At 39.5% G+C, this 26,555-nt stretch overlaps 1 protein-coding gene across 2 annotated transcripts; it reads right to left on the bottom strand.

The window, feature by feature from the left end:
• Window positions 1-1,429: 1,429 nt before the first annotated feature.
• mcur1 (mitochondrial calcium uniporter regulator 1) lies at window positions 1,430-19,343 on the bottom strand. Of its 2 annotated transcripts, XM_061922131.1 has the most exons (9): window positions 19,064-19,342; window positions 14,992-15,099; window positions 14,820-14,923; window positions 12,102-12,203; window positions 10,306-10,347; window positions 10,133-10,204; window positions 10,010-10,063; window positions 8,293-8,407; window positions 1,430-1,662 (listed from the first exon to the last, which is right to left on the bottom strand). In XM_061922131.1, the coding sequence occupies exons 1-9, from the start codon at window positions 19,296-19,298 to the stop codon at window positions 1,607-1,609; spliced, it is 888 nt and encodes a 295-aa protein (XP_061778115.1). In that variant the 5' UTR covers window positions 19,299-19,342; the 3' UTR covers window positions 1,430-1,606. The 2 variants fall into 2 exon arrangements, with proteins under 2 accessions (XP_061778115.1, XP_061778116.1); XM_061922132.1 differs by lacking the exon at window positions 12,102-12,203 and having other exon boundaries at window positions 19,064-19,343.
• Between the last annotated feature and the right edge of the window lie 7,212 nt (window positions 19,344-26,555).

Genomic DNA, 26,555 nt, shown 5'->3' with positions numbered 1-26,555 from the left:
CGGCCCCCAGACACATTTTTTTCTCTGAATGTGGCCCCCCGAGTCAAAACAATTGCCCAGATCTGGTCTAAAACCTGACCCAGTCACCAAAACAATATAGCAGGGGTCGGGAATCTTTTTGGCTGAGAGAGCCATGAAAGCCAAATACTTTAAAATGTATTTCTGTGACAGCCGTATAATATTTTTAACACTGAATACAACTGTCGGGTTCAAACACTGGTGAAATCTATTAAACAGACAAGAAGAAAGGAATTAAACAGAGATTGGATTCGATTTAGCGCAATGAGGAGAAACGAGTAGACCTGTACAGTGTCGTCCCACGCTCTGACAAGAACATTCTACGCCTCCTCTTTTATTTGGACTTTCCCTGATTACAACTAAATGCGTGCATCTCTTATTCTTTTCAATAACATTGTTATAATGAAGGTAACCAATAATAAATAAAATACTTTTGACCATTAATGCGACTTCTTGAACAGGTGCGATAGAAACGGATGGATGGATTAAAATGCACGAGAATGTTTATATTTTGAACGTTTTTTTTTAACACTGTGATTACCAGCGGAATTATTAGTAACTTATTGTGTTTAGCAACATCAGCTAAGATTTATTTGAGAGCCAGATGCGGTCATCAAGAGCCACATCTGGCTCAAGAGCCATAGGTTGCCTACCCCTGACATATAGCAAAGAAAAGAATAAATACTTTATAAATAGAAAACGTCTTCAATCAATAATGGAATGTATGCATTATGTTTAAGCAATAACATGATAAATGTGTTTTGGTTTATTTTTGCTTGGACATTTTTTTACATTATTCATGCCATAATGATAATGGATTAGATTTGTATAGCACCTTTCTATTAGACACTCAAAGCGCTCGCAGAGAAGCCAGAACCCATCATTAATTCACTTCACATTCTTACCTGGTGGTGCTAAGCTACCTTTGCAGCCACAGCTGCCTTGGGGTAGACTGACGGAAGCGTGGCTACCAGTTTGCTCTCACCACCACCCATTATTCATTCACCTGTGTGAGCGGCACTGGAGGCAAGGGTAAAGTGTCCTGCTCAAGGACACAACGGCAGTGATTTGGATGGCAAGAGGTGGGGAGCGAACCTGGAACCCTCAAGTTTAAGGAACAGATGCTCTCCACCGTGGCATGGTGGAGCAGTACTTTTTCATGGAGTTAAATTCTTTCTCCAGGTGCTTCCAGCCATCCTCGTCCTATCCTATAGTACCTGTAAAAAGGAGTGGACTAAAATCTCTCCTGAGATTCAAACCTGCCGAATTCTGTATTCGCCAACAACGCTAAGTAATCACTTTTTGTTTTGGTATCAAATGCAAATCCATTTATAATTTTTAATTCAAGTCTCTGTTCAAATAATGTTACTGAAAATATGAAATATGTTAAGAATACAAAACCAACACGAGATGAATGTATATTTTTTATTACAGTATAATATATTTATACATGTCCAAAGTAAAACTGTAATTTTTTCCAGTACATTAAATTCAAATTTACCTCCAAAAACCTTCAAAGAAGACAACAGTTATGAAAGATTAAAATGTTGTTTACAAAATGATTCTGTGATAAAAGATGAATGTACGTTTACATCCAAATACGATAGAAACCTAAAACCACAGTAAGACAAGTGAACACTGAACCTGTAAAAGAAGAAAATAAATCATATTAACTTTACAATATTTTAACAACACAGCGTCTGCAGTAAATGTAATTATTATAATTCAGTAGTTGGGAACTGCACTTTTTGGGGGGTATTATGCCTATCGTTCACAATCCTTATTAGAGACAAGACCAGGGATGTATTTTTATCAAATGCATTCTTACTTGTAAATAAACATAAATAAAAGTCCACTTATAATGGAGCCAACGGGAGGTCCTGTAGTTCGCCTATAAAGCCCTCTAAATAACCATCCAAAAACTAAATACTCTATTTACATTTTGTGACCTGAATTTTAACCAAGTATTAGTGATATTGTTAATAAAACCGCTGATGCAGACAAACTATGTATAGCAGCACCATGATCAGAGAGAGCTAACTATCTTGACATCATCTGCTGGTGAGCTGTTTTCTTACCTCATAGCTTGTGAAAGTTTATTGTAGATCATAAATAATGTCTCTCACCTTGATAGTGGAAAGATGAGGACATAATCCTACAAGTTGGCATACTTTGACAGCCAATTTAAAGCCAGCAATGGCGAAAAAAACATGAAAAGATGCTTGGTTCCACCCTCCCTTTTTGTTCACGAGGATTATTTTCACGCCACACTTGACATTTGTCACGCTTATATTTTCCCATTCACTAATCTATTTATTTTGTTCATAATAATAACACATTTTCTGGCGGGTTGTCGTAGTTCAAGCAACTCTAAATGACTGACAGAAATAACCACGGCAAGAACAATTTAGAAGTTATTGTGCCTAAATCTCTGCGGAGGGTGGCGACTTGTCTGGGGTGTACCCCGCCTTCCGCCCGATTGTAGCTGAAATAGGCTCCAGCGACCCCCTGCGACCCCAGAAGGGACAAACGGTAGAAAAATGGATGGATGGATGTGCCTAAATCTAACCAACCTCGAAAGACACCATGCAATGTAAACCAGTCAACAGCAATTTAAGGGAGGTCTCCCGTCCAAAGGCAAAACCCAGTAACTCAATTTTGGTCAAAACTGAGCTGATAATAATTTTGGAGTTCCTAGGTGATATGCTTCACATTAGTGTATGCGATATTGTAATTTGTTCCGTAAGTAAGCTGTTACGCGCATGGCAGGACCTAGCAACTACCACATAACACATAAGATACAACAGAAAAACCTAGTATCTCAAGGGACCAATCAGAGCTTCTTTGTCAGTCGCCTTATTGTCTTTAATGAGACATTTGCACGAACGGGGGCCGACAGTCAACCTGATTATGTGATATTATGGCACGAGGGGATATTTGGAAGATTGGCCCAGGACGTTGCAAGCACCTTCATTAAATGTATTGTTCTTGATTCTTCCCCTTGCATACTCTTTTGGGCAGATAACTGTGGAGGTCAAAATAAAAACTGGACTCGGTACACGGCTCTTGCCCAATGTGCAAACACAGAATGTGGCCCACCCGAGATTGTAATAAATTATCTGGAGAAAGGGCACACGTTCATGAGAGAAGATTCAATCCATGGCTCAATCGGCAAGAAAATGAAAGTTCAAGAAAACATCCAAACATTTGATGACTTTGTAGATCTTTGTAAGACAGCATCAAGATAGATTGGTTTTCCTTTGTTTTCTCAAAATCAGCTAGAAGTGAGTTACTAGGTTTTGCCTCTGGACGGGAGAGGTCTTGACGTCTCTATCTTTCACACACACCTCAGCGCAATGTTGACATGTTGGTGAATTTCTTTCTAAATTAGTGGAGGCCCTCAGGGATATTTTCGTAGACTTTTGTCTAAAAGCACCAAATTTGGCACAGGTGTAGCTCCGTGCCTACTTAAATGATTTGGCTAGGGCGCCCGCAGCGGTGACCTTTGGGGTCGCCATAGCGGCCAATCAAATATGGCCGCCACTTGTAATAGCTTGTGTCTCTAACATTTGAAACAGATGAGCTACAAATTTAAACTTGGTGTCTCTTTCATGTGTTTTGACAATTAGAAATATGTTGGAATGCTCAATTTTATTTTTGGGTGTGTCTAGACCCCTAATTTGCAGATTTCCAAGTGGCGTTTTGCTATTCTGAAGACACTGGACGTAACTTGGGCAATCTTATGAGTAAAACCTGGTGCCACATGGCTATGTTGTCAACATGGAACTTAAAGTGCTCTAATAAATAAATGATCATACAAACCACGTTTCCATATGAGTTGGGAAATTGTGTTGGATGTAAATATAAACAATATACAATGATTTGCAAAACATTTTCAACCCATATTCAGTTGAATATGCTACAAAGACAAGATATTTGTGAATGTGTGTGTGAATGGGCGAATGTGGAAATACTGTTAAAGCGCTTTGGGCTCCTTAAAAAGGGGTAGAAAAGCGCTTTACAAGTACAACCCATTTACCATATACCATATTTGATGTTCAAACTGATAAACGTTTTTTTTTAATGCAAATAATCATTAACTTTAGAATTTGATGCCAGCAACACGTGACAAAGAAGTTGGGAAGGGTGGCAATAAATACTGATAAAGTTGAGGAATGCTCATCAAACACTTATTTGGAACTTCCCACAACAACATCCAGAAACGCCACTGGCTTCTCTGGGCCCAAGATGATCTAAGATGGACTGATGCAAAGTGGAAAAGTGTTCTGTGGTCTGACGAGTCCACATTTCAAATTGTTTTTGGAAATATTCGACATCGTGTCATCCGGACCCAAGGGGAAGCGAACCATCCAGACTGTTATCGATGCAAAGTTCAAAAGCCAGCATCTGTGATAGTATGGGGGTGCATTAGTACCCAAGGCATGGGTAACTTACACATCTGTGAAGGCACCATTAATGCTGAAAGGTACATACAGGTTTTGGAACAACACATGCTGCCATCTAAGCGCCGTCTTTTTTATGGACGCCCTTGTTTATTTCAGCAAGACAATGCCAAGCCACATTCAGCACGTGTTACAACAGCGTGGCTTCGTAAAAAAAGAATGCGGGTACTTTCCTGGCCCGCCTGCAGTCCAGACCTGTCTCCCATTGAAAATGTGTGGCGCATTATGACAGCGGAGACCCCGAACTGTTGAACGACTGAAGCTCTACATAAAACAAGAATGGGAAATAATTCCACTTTCAAAGCTTCAATAATTAGTTTCCTCAGTTCCCAAATGTTTATTGAGTGTTGTTAACAATAGCTTATGCTCCTGTACCCTGAGCCGTCCGGTTACCTGCTGCTGCTGCATCGCGTCTCCACCGTCTCGGCTCGACTACGTCATTCCATCCATCCATTTTCTACTGCTTATTCCCTTTTGGGGTCACGGGGGTCGCTGGAGCCTATCTCAGCTACAATCGGGCGGAAGGCGGGGTACACCCTGGACAAGTCGCCACCTCATCACAGGGCCAACACAGATAGACAGACAACATTCACACTCACATTCACACACTAGGGCCAATTTAGTGTTGCCAATCAAACTATCCCCAGGTGCATGTCTTTGGAAGTGGGAGGAAGCCGGAGCACCCGGAGGGAACCCACGCATTCACGGGGAGAACATGCAAACTCCACACAGAAAGATCCCGAGCCTGGATTTGAACCCAGGACTGCAGGACCTTCGTATTGTGAGGCAGACGCACTAACCCCTCTCCCACCGTGAAGCGTCGTCTACGTCATTGTAGATTATAAATCAGGCCTCTTATGTGAATTATTACTAATTCTTCATGGAAACGGGAAGATATGAACATCCTATCAGTCGTCATTACAGTGAGAGCAGACATTGTACAGTAAGTGATTATTTTATTATGTTTGTAGTTTGTATTCCTTATTTAGCATTTAGCAATATTGCTACATATTGCTATAGTGTTTCACTAAAGCTGGATCTGTTAAGCACAGCTTCTCAAACTTGTAGCGCTCCCTACTTAGATTAAGGATAAAAGTTATAAGGTTCTGGATCATCATTTGTGCCAAAGTAATTGTTGGGTCTCACAAAGTCTGCATGATGCCTACTTTGTCTTGTTATATTCTTATTTTACTGTTATATTGTTATTCCCATTGTTTTTATTCTTTTAGTAATATTTCTCTATTTTGTTTCCTTTTAAACCCCCATTATTTACTTTTTACTTTTTTTTTTTAAATTGATCTCAACTCCGTACACTGCTGCTGGAATTTTAATTTTCCTGAAGGAACTCTCCTGAAGGAATCAATAAAGCACTATCTATTTATCTGATTTGCATTGTTGTTGATGGGGGAAGGGATCAGTGTTTTTCCCCTCCATATCACGGATCACGTGACTGGTTTGCTCGATATCTTCTCAAAATGGCTCGAGAATCTCTGTGAGATTGATACCATTTTGATCATATGTATTTATTTGCAAACTTGGTAAATAGATCAACTTTGTCATACATCAGATATATAGCTTCAATGTAAAGGCAAATTGTTTGACCATTCTAATGATGTTTAGTCTTTTGATCAAATTTGATCCTCTAATATTTAACAATGTATAACAAAGAAAATACAATTAAATTAGGAATACACAGAATATAAGAAATTTGAAGTTTTAATCATAATTTTCATTTCTTTAACCCAATTTTTGTCTTCCTCTATGTTAGGCCTGGGCAATTATTTTGACTCGGGGGCCAAATTTAGAGAAAAAATGTGTCTGGGGGCCGGTATATCTATTTTTAGGAAAACTAATACAAAACCTTACAATAAAGTCTGATTGAATGCTAAAAATGTTTTGACAATTTACCGCCTTAAAAACGGAATGGAATTTTTATTTTATCTATGAACGATAAAACCCTGAATATTGAGAAAATATGGATGTCACAACCCCTCTCAATCGACATATTTTACAATCAAGCCAAATGCAAGAAAAATGCAACAAACAAAGCAAAATATGAACGTGAAGGGTAAAAAAAAAAAAAAACATCTACAATCTGATATATGTGATACATCCCTAAGCTTTAGAACTTTCTCGTAAAAATCCCCTTCCACGTCTGTCCCTGACACCTACATTTCAGGCTGGCCGTTCTGGAAACACTCTGTGGAAACGCTCCCCACCCACACTGCTTGGTGCCTCGTCTGACCTTCTGTGACGTAGATTACCATAATAACTAGTAGGGTTGTACGGTATACGGGTATTAGTACAGTACCGCAATACTAATGAATCATATTCAGTACCGTACCGCCTCTGAAAAGTACCGGTCCGCCACACCCTAAAAATTTTTGTTAAAAAAAAAGCCAATAATGCAAATTTTTCTGGTCCCCTTTATTTAGAAAATAATCAAAAAGTACCGAAAAGTATCAAAATAATATTGGTATCAGGACAACACTAGTCACTAAAATATCATGCACAAAAGCAGATTCCAACCATTGAAATATGTTGTATAGTACAAGACTTATGGTCATTTGAAAACATCACTGCACATCATAATGGCAGCTACAATTTCCATCTTAAAGATCTAAAAAAATTATTTGGCAATGTCCGGCGGGCCAGATTGAAAAGCTTAACGGGCCTTAATTTGCCCGGGTCTGCTCTATGTCCTACAGCGTCCCTTGGAATCAGTTATGCAAATGAGGAAAAGGTGTCATCTATCAACTTCAAGCTAATTTTATGACAGTCAATAGCTACTTTCCTTAATAAGGAGTTGGCAACACTGGAAGATCATGAGGGATCAGATAAGACTGATTACAGTGAGGAAAGAGTGTAGAAAAAATACAAATTGAGAACTCAGAGACAAGAGTATGAGACAGAAGAGCTAGCAGAAAAAACAGTGGAGATTATTTTATTTGTAATTTCTGCTTAATTAAGACTAGCATCACAAGGCCACAGTGTTAAAACAGGCCAAATCAGTGTTAAAAAAAAGCTACATTTTTTAAATGCATTCTGCCACTAAAGTCTCACTCTTGTCATTTTCTGAAACTTGGAAGTCCTGATTATGAGTCATTCTTTATCTAAATGGGAATGTATAAATATCCTAACAGTCATAATTCTAATGACAGCAGATATTGTACAGTAAGTAATGTTTTATGTTTGTTGGTTCTCATGAAGTCTACAGTGAGCAGTAATCAGTGATGTTGTTAAAAAAAAAAGCGAATGTTGGAATGCGTTTTTTAAATGAATGCGCCGCATATGCTTATAATGAGCAAAATACGTAAATATTAAATGTTATTATAACTGTGTCTGTAACTACATTACATATATACTGACAGCATGCATATAAAACCTTAATGGGGGTATTTGGATGTTTTTAAGCGCTTTAAAAGGGAGAATAGAGCGACTCTAATGGGCTACATTGTAAAAGGACTTTTAAAATGCATAAACAAGAACCAGAAGGTGTTCTTGTCTTACAAAATGATTGTGAATGATAAGCAACATTTAGAAAAAAGTACAGTTAGACAATAGACAAAGCTTGTTTTTTTAACATAATGTAAAAGTAAAATAAGCTGATTAGTGAACATATATTATTAGATTTTCTGTGTAATCTAAAACCCAACATTAAGATGTTCATGTTGTAGTATTGAGTGAATTTTATTGATTGATTTAAGTATCTCAAATGCACAAAATATATCAAAGTGTCCTCACATAAATTTTATGTCACTAAATTTGAATTTGCAGGGAAAAAAAGAGTATTTATTAAAATAATTTTTACCTGCAAGATATTTGATGGTGTCCAGTTTGTGCGACTCCAACATGGTTTTCAAACCTGCAACTTCAGTGTCTATTTTCATGTTGGTCTGAGTCAGGTGACGATCTTGTTCAGAAGTCTAAGAAGAAAAACAAACAGGGCGACGTTTAATGTATGTTGAATTTGGGAGTACCGTACTGTGTTTTATTCTACATTTTCAATTGCTATTACAGTAAGTGTATGCTGAAGGGGATCTACTATGATTTTCCTCTTTTCCTTTATAAGCGACCCTTGATCGCATTTCTTTACCATTTAGCACGTCGTCATGTCTTTCATAATGTTTATGAATGATTGGCAACATTTCTAAAAAAAGTGCAGTTCACCTTTAAGTTATATTTATGTTTGATTTGTTTGCTGTGTCAGTTAAGTACAGGCCAACATTGAGTGTGGGGTATCTTTATCTCTGCCAGGGGGTTAAGTATTTGCTAGGTTTTACAGTTAGCAACAAAACTCCAAAAGCTATGCCTGGATTTTGTTCAAACTTTTAGGAAATGTTGGAAATGGAAAAAGGTATATGGAAGTGATTCGATTTTGGTAATGACTGGATTAGCGTCAGGATTAAGGATTTTTTTTAAAGAGTTTTTTACTATTACAGTGAGGCAAAAAAGTATCTAGTTAGCCACGGATTGTGCAAGTTCTCCCATTTAAAATGATGACAGAAGTCTGTAATTTTCATCATAGGTACACTCCAACTGTGAGAGGCAGAATGTAAAAAAAAATCCAGGAATTCACATTGTAGGAATTTTAAATATTTTATTTGTAAATTATGGTGGAAAATAAGTATTTGGTCAACCATTCAAAGCTACCAAAAAGTTATATTTTGGTTTCATCTGACCACATGACATTCTCCCAATCCTCTGCTGCATCATCCATGTATCCATGTTGGTATAAACTCAACTTGTCGTGTTTAGAGGAAGAAGAATACTGAGTTGCATCCCAAGAACACAAAACCTACTGTGAAGCATGGGGGTGGAAACATCATGCTTTGGGGCTGTTTTTCTGCTAAGGGGACAGGATGATTGATCCGTGTTAAGGAAAGAATTAATGGGGCCATGCATCGTGAGATTTTGAGCCAAAACCTCCTTCCATCAGTGAGAGCTTTGAATGGTTGACCAAATACTTATTTTCCGCCATAATATACAAATAAATTATTTAAAATTCCTACAATGTGAATTCCTGGATTTTTTTTTCACATTCTGTCTCTCACAGTTGAAGTATACCTTTGATGAAAATTACAGACCTCTGTCATCATTTTAGGTGGGAGAACTTGCACAATCGGTGGCTGACTAAATACTTTTTTGCCCCACTGTAGCTGATTATCTGGCTCTCTCAGAGTGCTCAACTAGTTTTACACTTAAATTACAACAACTTTTTTGTAGTTTTAAGTTTCACATTTCAACTATTAAAATTTGACTTTATGAAATTTATGGTGAGTCTTTTACCAGTTTTGCTGGTTGTGTGATAGCATTAAAAAATATATATCAATCAAAAGCAGTATTTGAATAAGCAGCAGCAGTATTGTGTTTTGTGATTTTGGATGTTTTTAATTATGAGACTATTATCAGAATATTTATATTACAGTAACAAGAATGCAGTTTGGTAGCAGATATACAGTACAAGGTTGCTCTATGAGGTATGAAAAAATTATACCAAAACATTGTTATTAATAACATGTACAAACCATTTCTAGAATATCAGTACGAGTTTCCAAAAGTTTCCTCTCATGATCTACTTTCTGAAAATAAAAAACAATGATTAGCATCTTTTATTTTACACTCAATTCATTATACAACCAACAATTGACCAGTTCTTTCACACGACTCTTCTCCAAGTTCATGTCCAAAAGAGTGTCTGAGCGGATTTTATTCATCACATCCTGAAATAGAAAAGGATCTTACATCATGACAATAATACTACTATAATGTTTATTATTATTTATGAAGATCTGAACATCAGAATAAATATTGTTTTACTTACAGCTAGTTGGACTTTAAGCTGCCATAACTCGAGCTTCAGCTTCTGGAAGGTAAATATTCAAACGCTTCAGTCATTTGATCTGTGTTGTTGTGATCTATTAATACTGTAATATTATTAATTTTCCACAATTTGGTAATGAAAATAGTGAAAGCAATATAGTTTTTAGTTGGTATTATGTGATGCACAGCTCTTATTTTGTAACCTGTCACAAATAGATGTGATGTTAGCTTGTCATGAACACATGTACAGTAAACAATTTCTTTTTCGCGAAATGCGACACATTTGGTGAAGATTTTATGTGACTAAATCTAAGAGAGTGTGAAAAGTGTCTTGTGGTATTTCATTGTTGTAGTATGACAAAATGTTTATACTTGTGTTCAAGTTGGTTTTCTATTTGCTGGAAGTATAAAGCAGTGTTTTTCAACCTTTTTTGAGCTGAGACACATTGTTTTCATTGAAAAAATTCTGAGGTAAACCACAAGCAGAAATCATTAAGAAACGAAACTCAGTAGCCGATATCAACAATAAAAAGTCGTTCTCACAATTGTTTGATATGAATCCAAACCATAACCAAGCATTCGTCACTAAGTAAGTGTACTGTCACAACCTGTCACATCACGCCTTGAATTATCTGGAGGTTTTTGGTGTTTTTCCGTGTGTAGTGTTTTAGTCCTTGTCTTGCACTCCTATTTCAGTGTTTTTTCCTGTTTGTTGGTATTTTCCTGTTGCAGTTTCATGTCTTCCTGTAGCGCTATTCTCCACACCTGCTTTTTTTTCGCAGCCAAGACAATTTAAGATGTGCGGCCGCTTTTCTCCTTTGTCGATTGTCATGTCATGTTCGGATGTACTTTGTGGACGCCGTCTCTGCTTCACACGCCGTAAGTCTTTGCTGTCGTCCAGCATTTTGTGTTTTGTTTAATTTGCAGCCAGTTCAGTTTTAGTTTTGTTTTGCATAGCCATGTCTAAGATTCAATGCCTTTTCTTAGGGGCACTCGTCTTCTGTCAATTTTTTGGTTTAATCATTAGATACCTTTTTACCAGCACACTGCCTCCTGTTCCCGACATCTAGAAAGTATTTAGCTACCTGCTGCCACCTACTGATATGGAAGAGTATAACATGAATACTTTGCAGCGTTATAGAAAGTACAGACACTCAACAACACATTATTTACAGATTACAATTATTTGTGTGCAAAAAATATTTTTAACTCTATAAACGGCACACCAGACTGTATGCACAGTGGTCGAAAAACACTGGTATAAAGAAAGTTATGTTTTTGTTTCACTTTTACATCTTATGGCAAATAGGTGTTAGTGTAAAATAATAATGTTTGATGAAAAACAGTATCAATCAAACATTGTGGGTGTTTTGAATAAGACACTGACAGGAAAAACATGTATTGCTCTTTTTAATGAGCAGCGGGTGCTTCTGTGGCTCTTTAACCCCTCTAAAATCAGTGGAGTTTGTGACATAAAAAAGTAGAAAAAGTATTAACAGAAGACAGTTTATTTGTGGTTGTAAAAATATTTATGTCTTTGACTGACTTTTTGTCACAAAGTTATTCCTCTTCAAATTTACATGCAAAAGGGTCATGGCCAAATATGCAAAATAGACGACGAGGCAAGTCCGGCAACTCAAGTTAGATCTGTTGCAGTTGTATTGTTTATGATTACATTGATATTGCAGTATGTCATTGTTCATTTAACACAATAACTAATAAAGTGTGATTAAATCTAATTTTACATAGTATATGAAGGTTCTTAACTTCACTTTTCAGGACAAAAATCATATTTACCTCATTCTCTGACAGTAATGTGGAGAACTCGCTCTTCTCCAGGATGATCATATCTTTCTTTAAAGCAGCTATCTGAGACATTACACGCTGCAACATAATTTCCTGAAGACAACAATTAAATAATATCACTATTTATCTTAAGACAACAAACAAATACCATTACTTATTCTACGACAAGAACTAAAGAATTTCATTATTTATCCTAGGACAACAATTACATATTATTTAATCGAAGACAAAAAATAATAATGTTATTTTTATTAAGACAATCAAGTAGTGTTATTTATTTTAAGACATCAATTAAATAATATAATTATTTATCCTAATACAGGGGTCTCAAACACGCAGCCCGCGAGACGTTATTTTGCGGCCCGCACCTTGATGTGAAAATTTTATGTTAGTGCGGCCCGCAAGTTTTATATGAATGGCGCTATACAGCGTCGTACTTGCGTACCCTCGATTTTTCCGAGACTCCTAATTTGTAGTGCCCCACCACGGGTAATCATTCTCCCAAATTTCACCCAGACAATAATATTAAGGGGGTACCGTGGAGTTAGCGACTGCAAGACATACTTGATCATGAACCACACAGGTCACACTGAAGGTGGCCGCATAAACAACTTTAACACTGTTTCAAATATGCGCCACACTGTGAACCCACACCAAACAAGAATGACATAACACATTTCGGGAGAACATCCGCACCGAAACACAACATAAACCCAACAGAACAAATATATCCAGAATCCCATGCAGCCCTAACTCTTCCGGGCTACAAAATACACCCCCGCCCCCTATTGAAGCCCAGAAGAGTTAGGGCTGCATAGGATTCTGGGTATTCGTTCTGTTGTGTTTATATTGTGTTACGGTGCGGATGTTCTCCCAAAATGTGTTTGTCATTTTTGTTTGGTGTGGGTTCACAGTGTGGCGCATATTTGTAACAGTGATAAAGTTGTTTATATGGCCACCCTCAGTGTGACCTGTATGGCTGTTGATCAAGTATGTCTTGCAGTCACTTCTGTGGGCCTGCATAAGCCTCATACAATGTGTGACTTGGCGGGCACACTGTTTGTATGGTGGAAAAGTGGACGATAAAGACAATGCCATCATGGTACGCCCTTTATATTGTTGTCCGGGTGAAAACAGGGAGATTGATTGCCCCGGGAGATTTACTCAGAGTTCCCCATAAAAAATGTTAAAAATATAAAATCCCAATCAGATAAAATTTGGGACAAGCCAAAATGAAACACCATAAAAGCAAAAAATAATTACACTCCAATAAATACAGGCAAAAGGAGGTAGTCCAACTTATTTAGTTCTGGGATGGCAGATGGGACAAAACTGCATCTGTACCGTTTTGTTTGCCTTTTGGGACTAAAAACCTCCATCCAGATGGGAGAAGCTGAAAATGGCTGTGTAGGTGATGAGATACATCACTTAATATGGAGGAAGCTATCCTCACTTCGTGTTTATTGTAGAGGGTGGCTGGAGACAACTGAGACTTACCAATTAATTTACCTGACATTTTAACAATTTGATTGAGGGAATTATTGTCATTTAGTGACAGGTGACTGAACCATGGGACCAGGGAGAAAAGACAAAACAGGTAAAACATGATTGTGATGGTCTTGTCAACATCAAAATGAGACAGTTTTCTCAGACAGAACAAACGCTGGTGAGCCTTTTTACACACCGCATCACAGTTGGATTGGCACAAATAAATCAAAGTCCCAATGATTGTCACACACACACTGGGTGTGATGAAATTTGTCCTCTGCATTTGACCCATCCCCATGTTTACCCCCTGGGAGGTGAGGGGAACAGTGAGCAGCAGCGTGCGTTGCGCTCCAACCCTTGATGCTGAGTGCCAAGCAGAGAGGTAATGAATCCCATTTTTTTGTAGTCTTTGGTATGACTCGGCCGGGGTTTCAACTCACGACCTCCCAGATTCAGGGCGGACACAAATGGCCTTCTTGTCACTTTCTGTGACACAGAAGGTAGCCCAAATTGTCACAAATGGCATTCTGGCCATCTTCTGTAGTTGTTTACAACTCAATGGAATCCTTATGTAGGGAATTCTGACTATTTTGGACTGGTAGTAGTCGATACACAGCGATCGTTCTACCACACAATACCTCAATGCTAACGAGGGGAATTTACACTTCAACGACTGTTGTTGGCTTTGACAGTTTGGATTGCTTGTTTGCATTAAAACAGTTGTTTTTGTCATTACGATACGGCAAAACCATCCTTGTCTAGGCACACCCTCCTGGTTTTTGGAGTATAAAGGGTATTGGCACCAGCCGCTGAACTAGAGCTAAACAATCTAAGCATATGAGCATGAACTGAAGCCTCTTCAGATGAGCAGCCGAACATCTTCCAAGACAAACCAAGCAGTCCAGTTGCGATGGATAGAATGCCCTGAGATACCAATAATAACAATTAAAGGGTATTTTTTATTTATCATTGTTTTACAAGCATTGGAATAAATAAATAATAATATGATAAAGTTTTTTCCTCTCTGTCTATAAGCTAATTCTAGCAAGTTAGTCGTAAGTTAAATTATGCTCGCAATTGAAAGCATAACAAAAAGCGGAGACACCCCTAGTATCGTAAAGTACCAATAAGTTGAACTACCACTGTAATAATAATAATGATACTAATAATGCTAGTGATAGGCTAAGGCTACGGTATAAAGGCTTACAAATCAGATCTTACCTGCTGCACTTTGGTGACCATGTCAGAGTAGATGGTGTCCATGTTGGAGTTAGTCATCTTCACTAACACTTGAACCAACACTTCAGCTTGCTGAGTACTGAAGTCTGTAAAAGAAAACAGAAGATAAATGACAACACAGTAGAAAAACAATAACAACGAAAAAGGCTCACACCATTTTCCTCAAAGAGCCGAACCACCGCATGAGTATCAAAGAACAGCTTCCGCCCTTTGGGAACATCACTTTTTACCTCCAACTGGATGCCGCTGACATTTGTGAGCTCTGAAATCACAATTAAAAACAAGCAGGTCATCACTTTTCAACATTAACTTTGTTGATTACAAACCCCGTTTCCATATGAGCTTGGAAATTGTGTTAGATGTAAATATAAACGGAATACAATGATTTGCAAATCCTTTTCAACCCATATTCAATTGAATGCACTACAAAGACAATATATTTGATGTTCGAACTCATAAACTTGATTTTTTTTGCAAATAATAATTAACTTAGAATTTCATGGCTGCAACACGTGCCAAAGTAGTTGGGAAAGCGCATGTTCACCACTGTGTTACATAACCTTTTCTTTTAACAACACTCAATAAACTTTTGGGAACTGAGGAAACTAATTGTTGAAGCTTTGAAAGTGGAATTCTTTCCTATTCTTGTTTTATGTAGAGCTTCAGTCGTTCAACAGTCCGGGGTCTCCGCTGTCGTATTTTACGCTTCATAATGCGCCACACATTTTCAATGGGAGACATGTCTGGACTTCAGGCGGGCCAGGAAACTACCCGCACTCTTTTTTTACAAAGCCACGCTGTTGTAACATGTGCTGAATAGGGCTTGGCATTGTCTTGCTGAAATAAGCAGGGGCGTCCATGAAAAAGACGGCGCTTAGATGGCAGCATATGTTGTTCCAAAACCTGTATTTACCTTTCAGCATTAATGGTGCCTTCACAGATGTGTAAGTTACCCATACGTTGGACACTTATGCACCACCATACCATCACAGATGCTGGCTTTTCAAATTTGCGTCGATAACAGTCTGGATGGTTCGCTTCCCCTGAAATGTGGACTTGTCAGACAACAGAACACTTTTCCACTTTGCATCAGTCCATCTTAGATGATCATGGGCCCAGAGAAGCTGGCTGCGTTTCTGGATGTTGTTGATAAATGGCTTTCTCTTTGCATAGTAGAGCTTTAACTTGCACTTACAGATGTAGCGACAAACTGTATTTAGTGACAGTGGTTTTCTGAACTGTTCCTGAGCCCATGTGGTGATATCCTTAAGAGATTGATGTCGGTTTTTGATACAGTGCCGTCTGAGGGATCGAAGGTCACGGTCATTTAATGTTGGTTTCCGGCCATGCCGCTTACGTGGAGTGATTTCTCCAGATTCTCTGAACCTTTTGATGATATTATGGACCGTAGATGTTGAAATCTCAAAATTTCTTGCAATTGCACTTTGAGAAACGTTGTTCTTAAACTGTTTGACTATTTGCTCACCTCGCCCCATCCTTTCTTTTGAAAGACTGAGCATTTTTTGGGAAGCTGTTTTTATACGCAATCATGGCACCCACCTGTTCCCAATTAGCCTGCACACCTGTGAGATGTTCCAAATAAGTGTTTAATGAGCATTCCTCAACTTTATCAGTATTTATTGCCACTTTTCCAAACTTCTTTGTCACGTGTTGCTGGCATCAAATTCTAAAGTTAATGATTATTTGCAACAAAAAAAAGTTTATCAGTTTGAACATCAAATATGTTATCTTTGTAGCATATTCAACTGAATATGCGTTGAAAATTATTTGCAAATCATTGTATTCCGTTTATATTTACATCTAACACAATTTCCACAGCTCATATGGGAACGGGGTTTGTACTTTGTCAGCTAACCTTTGGGTTTGTGTCAACTTTTTTTTCAAGGTGGTGGAAGAAGCACTTTGAGGAGGTATTATGTGTAAATATTATGTCCTTATTGTGTCAATACTGCCAAACATCTGGGCTAATATTTTTCTTGTTCTTGTAGCTTGGGAGCACAACACCTGATTTTTAGTAGTACTACTTGTAATAGTAGTAGTAGTAGTATTAAGTAACAGCAGTAGTATTAGTTGTTGTTTTTGTAGTTATAGTAATGGTACAGTAGGTAGTAGTAGTTGTAGTAAGAGTAATAGTAGGTAGTAGTAGTTGTATTAAGAGTAATAGTAGGTAGTAGTCTTTTATGTAGTAATAGTAGTAGTTGTTGTAGTAGTAGTACAGTAGTTAATAGTAGTTGTAGTAGAAGATGTAGTTGTAGTATTACTACTACTACTACTACTACTGGTAACTACTACTAGTAGTAGTAGTGGTCACAGTACTAGTAGTATTTGTAATAGAACTAGTAGAAGTAGTACTTGTAGCATTCATGGTAGTAGTAGCAGTAGTAGTCGTAATATTGGTAGTAGTTGTGGTAGTAATAGTAGTAATAATGGTAGTAGAAGTAATATCAGTAGTAGATGTGGTAATGTTAGTAGCAATAGTAGTGCTTGTAGTAGTAGTACTTGTAGTAGTAGCAGGGGTGTTGGTACCAGTATTATTGGTAGTAATAGTAGTAGCAGCAGTTGTAGTACTAATAGGAGTAATGGTAGTAGTAGTAGTAGTAGTAGCAGTCACAGTAGTTGATATAGTAATAGTAGTTGTAATATTAGTAATTGGAGTAGTAGTTGTAATAGTAGTGCTAACAATAGTAGTGGTGGTCCAATTCAGACAGTAAGTCTTTTTTACCACAAAAATACTACAGTAACTGCAAAAATATGCATCGTAAAATCAACTGAACGTAATTTAGTTTGGAAAAACTTGCTAAATATTTTAGATAAAGTCCAGTCTGGGTTTATTTTGAAGTGAAATCAATCAATGAGTACAAAAACTACTCATCTCTGCACATATTTTTAACCTGATCACCGACGTCTCGTTCAGTATGAAGGCGCATGTGCGCTCAAAATAAATTGTGTGATTTATCTGCCTTGATTATATGATTAATACAATTATTTTTTGTGATTAAACATATGAGTTAACTCATTTTGACAGCCTTAAGTAAAATATTACAGAGCAACAAGCCAATGTTATCATATTGTTATCACAATTACATTTCATAGCAACGAGATTTCGTAATAATAATGCAAAGACTACAAAATAATCCACAAAGTAACCATATAAATGTGTCAATTCCCACATGCAACAACAGAGAAAACACTAGATTATTTTATGGCTAAAATAATTTTTAAACAAACCTCAAAGTCATTCCTTCCGAAAAATATTGCTTGAATAATAACTTATCTTCTTATTCAGGACATTTGCTCACTAGTTGACATTTCATCCATCCATCCATCCATCCATTTCTGCCGCTTATTCCCTTTGGGGTTGCGGGGAGCTGGTGCCTATCTCAGCTACAATCGGGCGGAAGGCAGGGTACACCCTGGATAAGTCGCCACCCTATCGCAGGGCCAGTAGTTGAAATTAATATTATTTAATTTAAAAAAAAACATTAGGGGATAGGTTGATTGGCAACACAAAATTGGCCCTAGTGTGTGAATGTGAGTGTGAATGTTGTCTATCTGTGTTGGCCCTGCGATGAGGTGGCGACTTGTCCAGGGTGTACGCCACCTTCCGCCCGATTGTAGCTGAGATAGGCGCCAGCGCCCCCCGCAACCCCTACAGGGAATAAGCGGTAGAAAATGGATGGATGGCATTACATAATGCAACAATACAAATATTGACAGTGTCATGATTAAGGATTATCGATTTATCGGATCGATATTGGCGTGGTATTCGTCACGTTTTCCTACGTTGATCTAACAATGAATTAATTTTGGGGGTTATCTATATTGTTAAATTGATACATTTATATATTTTTATCAAACACTGGGATTACTACTGAGGCTTCGGGGGCAACACGTCCAAGGATGTATATGAAAGACTAGTAGTTTGTAGACTTTTGTTTACTCGCTACTACTTCTGCCAGAAGTTAAGTATTTGCTTTGTTTTTTGTTGTTGTTGTTGTTTTATTAGCAAAATACAGTAGTTGGAAAAAGTTCTGGGCAGATTTTGAGGATACTTTCGAAGTCAAAATGTTCCACTGTATTGTCCAACAACTCATTTTACATAGGACGTCACTCAAATGTTTACGAATGTTTAATTAACATTGCTAGAGAATAATTAATGTACTAAAATGTATTCCATGAGCATGAATGTACAGCTTAAACATTACCTCGCGTAGACAAGTGCATCGCTCGGAGTCCAAATTGTCGCTTTTCAAGGTGACTGTCGGATGAAGAAGTCATCAAAGTTGACGAGCAGCCAACACAAGTACAACTACGCTCCGTCGTCCAAAAAATGGACGACCGACAACAACAAAAGTTGACTCTATCTTCAATTTTAAAGCGCTTGTCATTGTGTTTAAGAGCAAACACTCTGAATCTCATGTGACATTGTTTGAGGATCATTGTCAAACTACTATAATGACAGAATGTTCGGACTTCCGCCTGTAACTGTCATCAGTTGTGCATATCCGGTATTTTCTTTCAAAATGAAGAATGTATAATAAAAACACAATCACTTTCTTTCGATTGAGTAACCAATTTATCCATCAATTAATTTGCAAATGTTTATGATTTACAACACGCGATGTTCTGTTGACATATTTGCACGTTTTAGGTTGTAAACCGACATTGCTGCGGCCCACCCACTAGAGGGCGCTTTAACTTCATTTGTTGTTTTATAGTTGGCAGAAGAGCGCTGAAAAATTATAAATGATTAATAGAAAATGATTACATTTTAACATTTGTACCAAATATTTATAAGTTGCCCAAATAGACTACGACTTATATTCCGTGTCCATTGAAGTTACATTTTGAAACAATACGTTATTTCCTCTTTGGAAGTACTCATGCGTATCTGGTGTTTCCTTTCAAAATAAAGTGAAAATAATATTTTGTCTGATAAAAGCGATCCATTTCAAATTATGTCAAAGTGTAGGGAATATTTCAATAAATAGCAATGTCACAACGTTAGTTATAACATATATAAACATTTTCTTTTTGAACTTCCACATTTCAATATAAATTGTAATGTACTATTGGTCCAATGAAGTAGTTCCTATTTGTACTTCGTCTTTAATGAGTCATGATTTTATTTTTGGTAATGAACAAAGGCCAAATTATTATTTTTAAACTGATAATTTTTGAGATCAGCATTAAGAACATAAGTTTAACCTTTTTTCATTTTCATTTTTTCGAAGATGCCGTCGATGTAGTCACAATCAAAACAATACAATTAATTGGATGAAAACAACAACAACAAAGATCGATAAGATTTACAATGAATAAGCAGTCAGGAATAGGTGTGTTTTGAGTCTTGATTTAAAGAGGGATATTGAGTCTAAGTTACGGAAGTCTGGTGGTAATGAGTTCCAAAGATGAGGGGCAGAGCGGCTAGATCAGGGGTTTCAAACATATGGACCATGGGCCGGATCAGGCCCGTGAACAGGTTTTACCCAGCCCGCGGGATGAGTTTGCTAAGTATAAAAATGAGCCAACATTTTTGGACGAAAAAAACAGCTGTTCTAGATGTGTCCACTAGATGTCACAATAGCAATTATTAGTATCTTTGTAGATGATGCTACATATGTTAAAAAAATAAAAGCAAATAAACCGCATGTTAGTGCACCAGTCAAGGAAAATGAGCAAACTACATAAATAACATCCTGTAATTTGATTTTGATATTACTATTTTTTTATCTTGATTGAAAATTAACACCAATGACTTGACTGATAATAAATTTCACATCATTCAGAAAGAATAAATAACGACAAATAAAGGTGGAATAGTATTAACCGCAATATGTAAGTGTAAAAAAATCAACAACAGCATTTATTTTGAATCGAATAAAACAATCTGAAATTGCCTTTATTTTTAAGTTATCGTGCCGTGAGTTCACCAGTACTCCACTTGGGAGTAGATTTTTCTCCATGTGGCCACCATCTAAAATGAGTTTGACACCCCTGATGTAGTTAGTGGCTGCTTTTGGTAGGAACTCTGTGCTCTTGTGTCATCCTTTTGTGTTCCTGATGTTTCCCTTTTGTTTTCACCAAAGTCCGTTTGGAGAGACTGGAGGAGATGCGAATGAAGAGACAGGGCTGCGAAGCTGGTGCTAAGTGCCAGGACAGACAAGCTTCACAGTGTATTGGCTGAATGAGCAGGTATTAAACACTTCAGTCTCCTTGGACGCATCCTCGCAAATCAATGCGGACTGGACACTGAACAAGAGTTGGTGGACGGCCGACGGTGGAGTTGGCTTTCTTGGTTGCTTTGATGGGTCTGCTCCTGTCTCTGGCCATGCTCCCCCAACCCCAGCACACCATCGTCTGGAACACCGCAGAGGCCACCACAGTGTATATGTTATTTTTGTTGTTTTACTTTTGTGGCTGTGTGTAGAAGTGGCTGGTTGCATTAGCTCTGCTCTTTTAATGTTTTTAATGTCTTTTGTGTTTTTTGATATTTCCCTCTTACACATACTTATGTGTGCTATGAGTTGTTTTTTTCCTTGGCCTCAGTCTGGACCCCTCTCCAGGGGCACAAGCTTTGACTGTTTTTTTTTTCCTCAACCCCCAATGCCTTTACCTCTTTGTCAACTTGTTTGTAAGGGTCACAGGAAGTTTAGAGACCCGTCAGCGATCCTGTTATGTCTCCCTGTAATGTTTGTCTGATCTTGAATGGGATTGTACTGAAAATCTTAAATTTCTCCTCGGGGATTATTAAAGTATTTCTAATTGTGATTCTGATTCCACATTACTCCCACAGGAACAAAAAGTGGAAAGTAACAAAGACCAGCACAGGTGTCCAAACTTTTTGACTTGGGGGCTGCATTGGGCAAAACAAATTTTGGTAAAGGGCCAAGAGCCAACTGCAGAGAAAATAAATTCTGATTATAATCAATCAGAAATATCAAACAGTTAAAATGCGCCGAACATGGATAAGGGCAGAGTATTTTGCATTTTTCTACCATGCATCATAATGGATTTAAAAGGGTGTAATTTTGATTTAGATTTTTTTTTTAATGGTGAGTTGAAGTTTGTCAAAGTATCCACAAAGTATGTGTGACCATATATATTGATTTTGTTTTGGTTGCATTTTATATTGTGCCATGACTCGGGAAGATTGTCTGGACTGAGTCATACCAGTCTTTTGTGGTCGATGACCTGATTTACTTACATTGTCCACAAGTTGACAGCTAAATTACAGCAGCAAAATTGTCAGATATTTGAAATTAATTGGAAGACAACCCAGGGGCCAGAGTCCTAATTAAATTTATAAAGCCGGTGGGCACTGATACAATTTGGTTTCCACAGCAATTTATTTGATATAAAATATTTGAAATATATATACTCCTTTCTGAGCTGCCACCTCATCGCGGAAGAGGAGTTTGCGTGTCCCAATGATCCCAGGAGCTATGTTGTCCGGGGACTTCTATGCCCCCTGGTAGGGTCTCCCAAGATAAACAGGTACTAGGTGAGGGATCGGACAAAGAGCAGCTCAAAGACCTCTATGAAAAGTACAACTCGAAGGCCTAGATTTCCCTCGCCCGGACGCGGGTCACCGGGGATCCCCTCTGGAGCCAGGCCAGGAGGTGGGGCAGGATGGCGAGCGCCTGGTGGCCGGGCCTGTCCCCCTGTCCCTCAGCCCGAAGAGGGTACGTGGGTCCCCCCTCCAACGGGCTCACCACACATGGGAGGGGTCATAGAGGTCAGGTGCAGTGTGAGCTGGGTGGAAGCCGAAGTCAGTGCACTTGGCGGTCCGATCCTCGGCTACATAAGCTAGCTCTTGGGATGTGGAACGTCACCTCGCAGGGAGGGAAGGAGCCTTGGCTGGTGCGCGAGGTGGAGAAGTTCCGGCTCGGTATAGTCGGACTCAATTCGACGCACAGCAAGGGCTCTGAAACCAGTTCTCTCGAGAGGGGCTGGACTCTTTTCCACTCTGGCGTTGCAAGCTATGAGAGGTGACGGGCTGGGGTGGCAATTCTTGTTGCCTCCTGGCTCAAAGCCTGCACGTTGGACTTTAACCCAGTAGACGAGAGGGTAGCTTCCCTCCGCATTCGGTTGGGGGCTTGGGTCCTGACTGTTGTTTCTGCTTATGCACCAAACAGCAGCTCAGAGTACCCACTTTTTTTGGATTCCCTTGAGGGAGTAGTGGAGAGTACTCCCTCGGGTGATTCCCTCGTTCTGCTGGGGGACTTCAACGCTCATGTTGGCAACAACAGTGAAACCTGAAGAGGCGTGGTTGGGAAGAATGGCCGCCCGGATCTGAACCCACATGGTGCTTTGTTATTGGACTTTTGTGCTCGTCACGGATTGTCCATAACAAACACAATGACTGAGTTTCAATTCCCACCTCCGCAAGAACTTTGAACATGTCATGAGGGAGCATACTTGCCAACCTTGAGACCTCCAATTTCGGGAGGTGGGGGTGGGGCTGCGTGGTCGTGGGTGTTGTTAAGAGGGAAGTAGCCTAATTCACCAACTCGAGTATTTCATATTTCATATATATATATATATATAAATGCTTTACTTTCAGTGAATTCTAGCTATATATATTTATTTTATTGTACATATAATTAAAGTAAATAGTTGAATTTCCGACGGCACCTATCAAATACACAGTAATAAACACACAGTTGTTCTACTAAGTGTACTGTGCTTGCTGGTTACTAAAAAAACAAAAAAACACTTACCTTTCACTATTTGAGTAACCTTTGTTCTGCCATTTGCGTATTGGCGAGCGATCTCCGAATCTGGAAACATAACCTTCACGGATTTGTTGTAGACATCCGCAAATGAGAACGGGATGTTGCTTCCAGCTATCAGCATAGCCATCTTTGTCTCAGCATAAGATACACCATCAGGTGTCCATTTTGCTAGGTGGGCCATAATACTGGGTTGTGAACGATACTGCGCTGCGGACGCTTTGTGCTTCGCTGACCGTTCATGGCTGAGTATATCCGTTCACCATGTTCAATGGAGAAGTCTGTTCTACAAAATTTACAGGCAACATATCCCTTCCCCTTCGAACTCTCCTGGATAAACTGAAATTCTTCTTTCCATTCGTTTTGAAACTTGCAAGCGTATTTCTTCATTTTGCTCATCGACGGTGTAATATATTGGGCTGGAGTCAATCACCAGGCGACGTGATGAAGTTACGTCTCTTTACTGTGGGCTTCAGATCAGACTGTATAATGGATATGTTCCTTGACTGCACTTAAATGTAGAATATATCCATATCATTCATATGTTATATATTGTATATGTAATATATTATATATAATATATTATCTATTATTATCATTGTTTATTGTGAGCGAACTGTGGTGCTGAATATCCCCCAGGGATCAATAAAGTACATTCTATTCTATGTACAGTAGATGGCAGTATTGTCCTGTTTAAGAGGGTCACAACATTGCTGAGTCTGTTCTCATGGAGTTTGAGGAGATGTGACCTCCAGCTCCGACTGAATTTCGGTAGATTTTCGGGAGAAAATTTGTCCCGGGAGGTTTTCGGGAGAGGCGCTGAATTTCGGGAGTCTCCCTGAAAATCTGGGAGGGTTGGCAAGTACGTGAGGGAGGCACTGAGTCTGAGTAGACTATGTTCTGTGCCTCTTTTGTCGAGGCAGCTGCTTGGAGCTGTGGTCGCAAGGTCATTGCTGCCTGTTGTGGCGGTAATCCTAGAACCCGCTGGTGGACACCAGCAGTGAGGGATGCCGTCATGGAACTCCAGAGGCAGCGAGCGGACAGGCAGAAACTTGGACATGGGAGGAATTTGGGGAAGCCATGGAAAACGACTTCTGGACGGCTTCGAAGCAATTCTGGTCCACCATCCGCCGCCTCAGGGGGAGGAGTGCACTGTCAACAGCATGTATGGTGAAGATGGTGTGCTTCTGACATCTACGGCTGCTGAAGTGGATCGGTGAAGGGAATACTTCAAAGACCTTCTTAATCCCACCAACACATCTTCCTATGAGGAAGCAGTGCCTGGGGAATCTGTAGTGGGCTCTCCTATTTGTGGGGCTGAGGTTGCCGAGGTAGTTAATAAAGATTTTTGGTGGCAAGGCCCCGGGAGTGGATGAGAACCGCCTGGAGTTCCTTAAGGCTCTGGATGCTGTGGGGCTGTCTTGGTTGACAAGACTCTGCAACATCACGTGGACATCGGCGGCACGTCTGGATTGGCAGACCGGGGTTGTGGTTCCTCTCTTTAAGAAGGGGAACAAGAAGGTGTGTTCCAAATATCGTGGGATCACACTCTTCAGCCTTCCCGGTAAGGTCTATTCAGGTGTACTGCTGAAGAGGCTACGCCGGATAGTGTAACCTCGGATCCAGGAGGTACAGTGTGGTTTTCGTCCTGGTCGTGGAACGTTAGACCAGCTCTATACTCTCGGCAGGGTTCTTGAGGGGGCATAAGCGTTTGCCCAACCAGTCAACATGTGCTTTGTGGACTTGGAAAAGGCATTCGACCGTGTCCCTCGGTAAGTCCTGTGGGGAGTGCTCAGACAGTATGGGGTTTCAGACTGTCTGATTGTGGCAGTCCGCTCCCTGTACGATCAATGACAGAGCTTGGTCCGCAGCGTCGGCAGTAAGTCAGACCCCTTTCCAGTGAGGGTTGGAGTCCTCCAAGGCTGGCCTTTGTCACAGATTCTGCTCATAACTTTTATGGACATAATTTCTAGGCGGAGTCGGGGCGTTGAGGGGATCTGGTTGGGTGGCTGTAGTATTAGGTCTCTGCTTTTTGCTGATTATGGGGTCCTGGTGGTTTCAACTGGCCAGGATCTTCAGCTCTCACTGATCGGTTCGCAGCGGAGTGTGAAGCGACTAGGATGAGAATCAGCACCTCCAAGTCTGAGTCCATGGTTCTAGTCCGGGAAAGGGTGGAGTCCCATCTCCAAGTTGGGGAGGAGATCTTGCCCCAAGTGGAGAATTTTAAGTACCTAGGAGTCTTGTTCACGAGTGAGAGAAGAGTGGATCATGAGATCGACAGGCGGATCGGTGCGGCGTCTTCAGTAATGCGAACGCTGTATCGATCCGTTGTGGTGAAGGAGCTGAGCTGGAAGGCAAAGCTCTCAATTTACCGGTCGATCTACGTTCTTATCCTCACCTATGGTCATGAGCTTTGGGTTATGACCGAAAGTACAAGATCACGGGTACAACTGCAAAATGAGCTTCCCCCGCCGGGTGGCGGGTCTCTCCCTTAGAGATAGGGTGAGAAGCTCATAAAGCCGCTGCTCCTACACATAGACAGGAGCCAGATGAGGTGGTTCCGGCATCTGCTCAGGATGCCACCCGAACGCCTCCCTAGGGAGGTGTTTAGGGCACGTCCGGCCGGCAGGAGGCCAAGGAGAAGACCCAGGACACGTTGGGAAGACTATTTCTCCCGGCTGGCCAGGGAATGCCCCGAGACTCCCCGGGAGGAGCGAGACGAAGTGGCTGGGGAGAGGGAAGTGTGGGCTTCTCTGCTTAGGCTGCTGCCCCCGCGACCAGATCTCGGATAAGCTGAAGAAAATGGATGAATAGATTTTTTCAATCAATGAACATTTACTTATACACCAAAGTAAAGTACAATCTAATCTAATCTAAGTATGATATAATCTTTGGAATAGCACATTTTAATTCAAACTTTATTTCAATTATTCCAAGTTCTTTTTCACGACACAGATCAACA

This window comes from Nerophis ophidion, linkage group LG15 (assembly GCF_033978795.1).
Source record: "Nerophis ophidion isolate RoL-2023_Sa linkage group LG15, RoL_Noph_v1.0, whole genome shotgun sequence".
Lineage (NCBI taxonomy): Eukaryota > Metazoa > Chordata > Actinopteri > Syngnathiformes > Syngnathidae > Nerophis > Nerophis ophidion.
The sequence above is the reverse complement of the archived record's forward strand: the minus strand, read 5'-3'. Positions and strand labels throughout refer to the sequence as shown.

Excerpts from the sequence above, each read along its gene's own strand:
- mcur1 (XM_061922131.1), bottom strand. The coding sequence starts at position 19,298 with ATGATCCTCAAACAATGTCACATGAGATTCAGAGTGTTTGCTCTTAAA. Across the intron at positions 15,100-19,063 it reads GATGCACTTGTCTACGCGAG|AGCTCACAAATGTCAGCGGC; the intron begins GTAATGTTTAAG and ends TTGTGATTTCAG. Across the intron at positions 1,663-8,292 it reads CACCATCAAATATCTTGCAG|GTTCAGTGTTCACTTGTCTT; the intron begins GTAAAAATTATT and ends CTTCTTTTACAG.